General features: G+C 42.1%; 2 protein-coding genes across 2 annotated transcripts; both read left to right on the top strand.

Moving 5' to 3' along the window:
* Positions 1-263: 263 nt before the first annotated feature.
* Positions 264-848, top strand: LOC127746638 (uncharacterized). Its single transcript, XM_052260529.1, has one exon. The coding sequence runs from the start codon at positions 264-266 to the stop codon at positions 846-848; it is 585 nt and encodes a 194-aa protein (XP_052116489.1).
* A 12-nt stretch (positions 849-860) lies between these two features.
* Positions 861-2,698, top strand: LOC127746637 (uncharacterized). The gene is made up of 4 exons (XM_052260528.1): positions 861-1,037; positions 1,212-1,568; positions 2,064-2,219; positions 2,297-2,698. Exons 1-4 carry the CDS (start codon positions 861-863, stop codon positions 2,696-2,698), a joined length of 1,092 nt encoding a protein of 363 aa, XP_052116488.1.
* Positions 2,699-3,925: the final 1,227 nt, after the last annotated feature.

The following is a 3,925-nucleotide window of genomic DNA, read 5'->3' as shown; positions in this document are numbered from 1 at the left end:
TCACCCTTATGACTCATGTAAGATTGGTTTAGGTGGTTGCTTCAAGTGTGGGTTGCCTTTCTACATTGCGAAGGATTGCCCTCGTGGGAGGAATCAGAATGCGGGCCAGAGTCAGCATCAAGGTCGAATCTTTGCTGTGAATGAAGGATGCTTCCAAGGCGGATCCTTTGATGAGTTTATTTCAATTGCTAAAGTTGAGGAATTAGGCTTGAAAGTGTTAGTTACCTTTTGATCTGCATGTACATACTCTACATCAAACAGTTATGACTAGGTCAGGTTGTAGACTAGTAGCTTTCAAGTTTGAGGATAGAGACTTTATGCACGATTTGATCTGTTTACCAATGGTGTGGCTGGAGATGATTTTGGGGTTTGATTGGTTGTCGAAGAATCAGGTTTTGTTGGATTGCTTTAAACAGACTATTCGGTTTATGCCAGAAAGAGAGAATGGGGCAGTGGTAGCTATGGGGTATTACCTGAACTCTGTAATAGTGCATTGTAGTGGGGAGGAGTGTCAGGGTTATATTCTGTTGGCTGCTAATGCGATGGGCGATGCCCAGAATTTAGATCAAATCCCAGTGGTTAGAGATTTTCCAGAAGTGTTCCCAGAAGATATCCCGGAGTTCCCACCTCAAAGGGAAATTGAGTTTGCGATTGAATTGGTGCCGAGAGCCAGACCAGTATCAATTGCACTGTATAGAATGGCTCCGATAAAGCTGGCAGAGCTAAAGACTCAGATGGAAGAGCTTCTGAATAAGAGGTTCATTCAACCGAGTGTATCACCGTGGGGAGCGCTACTTTTACTAGTGAAGAAGAAATATGGAAGAATGCGTTTGTGTGTGGATTACTGACAGTTAAATAAAATGACAGTGAAGAACAAGTACCCGCTGCCAAGGATAGATGACTTGATGGATCAATTGCAAGGAGCTAGAGTTTTTTCCAAGATTGATTTGAGATCTGGTTACCATCAGAAAAGAGTGAAGGAGGATGATATCCCTAAGACTGCGTTTAGGACACGCTATGGACACTACGAGTTTGCGGTAATGTCCTTTGGGTTAACGAATGCACCTGCTATTTTCATGGATTACATGAACATAGTGTTTCGTCCCTTTTTGGACAGATTCGTGGTGGTTTTCATAGATAAAATCTTAGTTTACTCTAACACGGCAAAAGAGCATGAGGAACACTTGAGGATTGTGTTGTAAATCTTGAAGGAGCGGAAGTTATATGCTAAGTTGTCAAAGTGCGAGTTCTGGAAAGAGGAAGTAAAGTTCTTCGGCCACGTGGTGAGTAAGGGAGGAATAGTTGTAGATCCTTTTAAGGTGGAAGCGGTGATGGAGTGGGAGAGACCGATGACAGTGACGAAAGTCAGAAGCTTTTTGTGTTTAGCTGGATATTACCGAAGATTTATCGAAGGATTTTCCTGGATTACATTATCGATGACAAAATTGACAAGGAAAGAAGTGCCATTCGTGTGGACGTCGGAGTGCGAAGAGAGTTTTCAGACTTTAAAGCAGAAATTAACTTCATCACATGTTCTAATCTTACCGGAACCGCATGAACTATTTGAGGTATATTGTGATGCTTTTTTGAAGGGTTTGGGCTGCGTGTTGATGCAACACCGGAATATGGTGGCTTACGCATCGCGTCAGCTGAGACCGCATAAGGTGAATTACCCAACTCATGACTTGAAATTAGCGGTGATTGTGTTTGCCTTGAAGATTTAGAGACACCACTTGTACGGAGTAAAGTTTAGTGTCTTTTCTAATCATAAGAGCCTCAAGTACATCTTTGATCAGAAAGAGCTAAATATGCGCCAGAGAAGGTGGATGGAGTTGCTTAAAGATTATGATTTCAAGTTGAGTTATCATCCTAGAAAGGCGAATGTGGTAGCAGACGCTTTGAGTCAGAAATCTTTGACACTTGCTTGGATGAGAATCAAGGAAGAAGAGCTAGTGGATAAGTTTGTGGATCTTAAGTTGGATATTGGTGAAGTGGCCGGAAGAGCTTGTTTGAATCAGTTACATAACTCAAGCACATTTAAAACATAAATACAACGGGCTCAGCAAGATGAGCAGAAGCTTCAGCAATTGTTTCAACTAGTTGGTGATAAGAGGCGTGAAGAAATCACTAAGGATGATGAAGGGTTATGGAGATACAAGGGAAGAATTTGCATACCGGATGTTGGGAGTTTGAGGCAAGACTTGCTATCAGAGGCTCAAGTAGGTTTTCTATTCATCCCAGAAGCACGAAGATGTATTATGACTTAAAGAAGATGTTCTGGTGGCTTGGAATGAAGGGTGATGTAGCTACAGTGGTATCCAAGTGTTTGACTTGCCAAAAAGTAAAGGTAGAACACCAGAAACCGTCAGGAATGCTACAACCACTTGAGATTCCTCGGTGGAAGTGGGAAGAAATCGTAATGGATTTTGTGACTGGTTTACCGAGGACTAGGTTAGGATTTGATGCGATTTGGGTGATCGTGGATCGCTTAACCAAATCCAATCATTTTCTGCCTATCAGAATAAATTGTTCTATGGAAGAGTTGGCGAGATTGTACATCAAGGAGATAGTAAGGTTGCATGGTGTACCGTTAAGCATAGTATCGGACCGTGATCCCCGATGCACCTCAAGGTTTTGGGGAGCTTTCCATAGACCTTTTGGAACGAAGCTATGTCTTAGTACCGCGTATCATCCATAGACAGATGGACAATCGGAAAGGATTATTCAGACATTGGAAGATATGCTGAGGGCATGTATGTTGGATCAACCCAGGAGTTGAGACCGTTAGATGCCATTGGTGGAGTTTGCATACAACAATAGTTTTCATGCGAGCATTGGGATGGCTCCGTATGAAGCCTTATATGGACAGAAGTGCCAATCTCAACTTTATTGGTATGAATATGGTGAAGTAAGTGTTTTGGGTCCATATTTGATAGCTAAGACTATTGTGAACATTAAGAAGATTCGTGCAACGATTTTAACTGCCCAAAGTCGACAGAAGAGTTATGCAGATCAGAGAGGGAAACCATTAGAGATCGAAGTAGGAGAGCACGTATTCCTTAGGGTTACACCAACAACTGGGATTGGAAGAGCAATCAAGACCAAAAAGTTGAACCCAAGATATATAGGACCGTTTGAGGTTTTGAAGAGATCTGGGCCGGTGGCGTATGAAGTAACTTTGCCACCTCACCTATCTAACTTGCATTACGTATTCCACGTGTCACAGCTTCGTAAGTACACGTTGGATGCGGCTCATGTGTTGGAGCCTAAGTTGGTAGAGTTGTGAGAGAACTTGGCTTTCCAAGTAACGCCTGTGAGGATCGATGCAACTTGTGTGAAGAAGCTGCGAGGAAAGGATGTTCCATTGGTTAAAGTTGCTTGGGAGTGAACTGGAGTTAAAGAGTACACTTGGGAATTGGAGTCTGAGATGCGAAAGGACTATCCCGATCTTTTCTCAAGTAATTCAAATTTTGAGGGCAAAAATTCTTATTTGGTGGGAGGAATATAAGAACCTTAATTAATCAACCAACTAATTAAGTGGTTAATTACCCAAGTGGATTCCGAAAAGTTAGAGAGAGAATTTGAGGAATTAAAGCTGATTTCTGGACTCAGTGGGTCTTTTTGAGTCAGAAAATGTGTTTTCTGTGAAAAACAGTGAAAAATTGCGAACCGACAGTTGAACCGGTTGAACTGGTTCAAGTCTACCCGGTACCACACGAGAAAAGTGAAAACCATCAAAAACCTTAGAAAAACATTAGAAATGAAAAACCGGGTGTTAATTTTAAAGGTTTGGCCCGAAGTTGGGCCAAACGGGCTAAAAACACTAACTAGTTCGACCGGACCCAAGTTGGGCCCAAGTCCAACATATAAAAGGCTCATTAAATGAACCAAATTAGCCACAACACTAAACACACCCACACTCATG

This window comes from Arachis duranensis, chromosome 4, assembly GCF_000817695.3.
Source record: "Arachis duranensis cultivar V14167 chromosome 4, aradu.V14167.gnm2.J7QH, whole genome shotgun sequence".
NCBI classification, from domain to species: Eukaryota; Viridiplantae; Streptophyta; class Magnoliopsida; order Fabales; family Fabaceae; genus Arachis; species Arachis duranensis.
The sequence above is the reverse complement of the archived record's forward strand: the minus strand, read 5'-3'. Positions and strand labels throughout refer to the sequence as shown.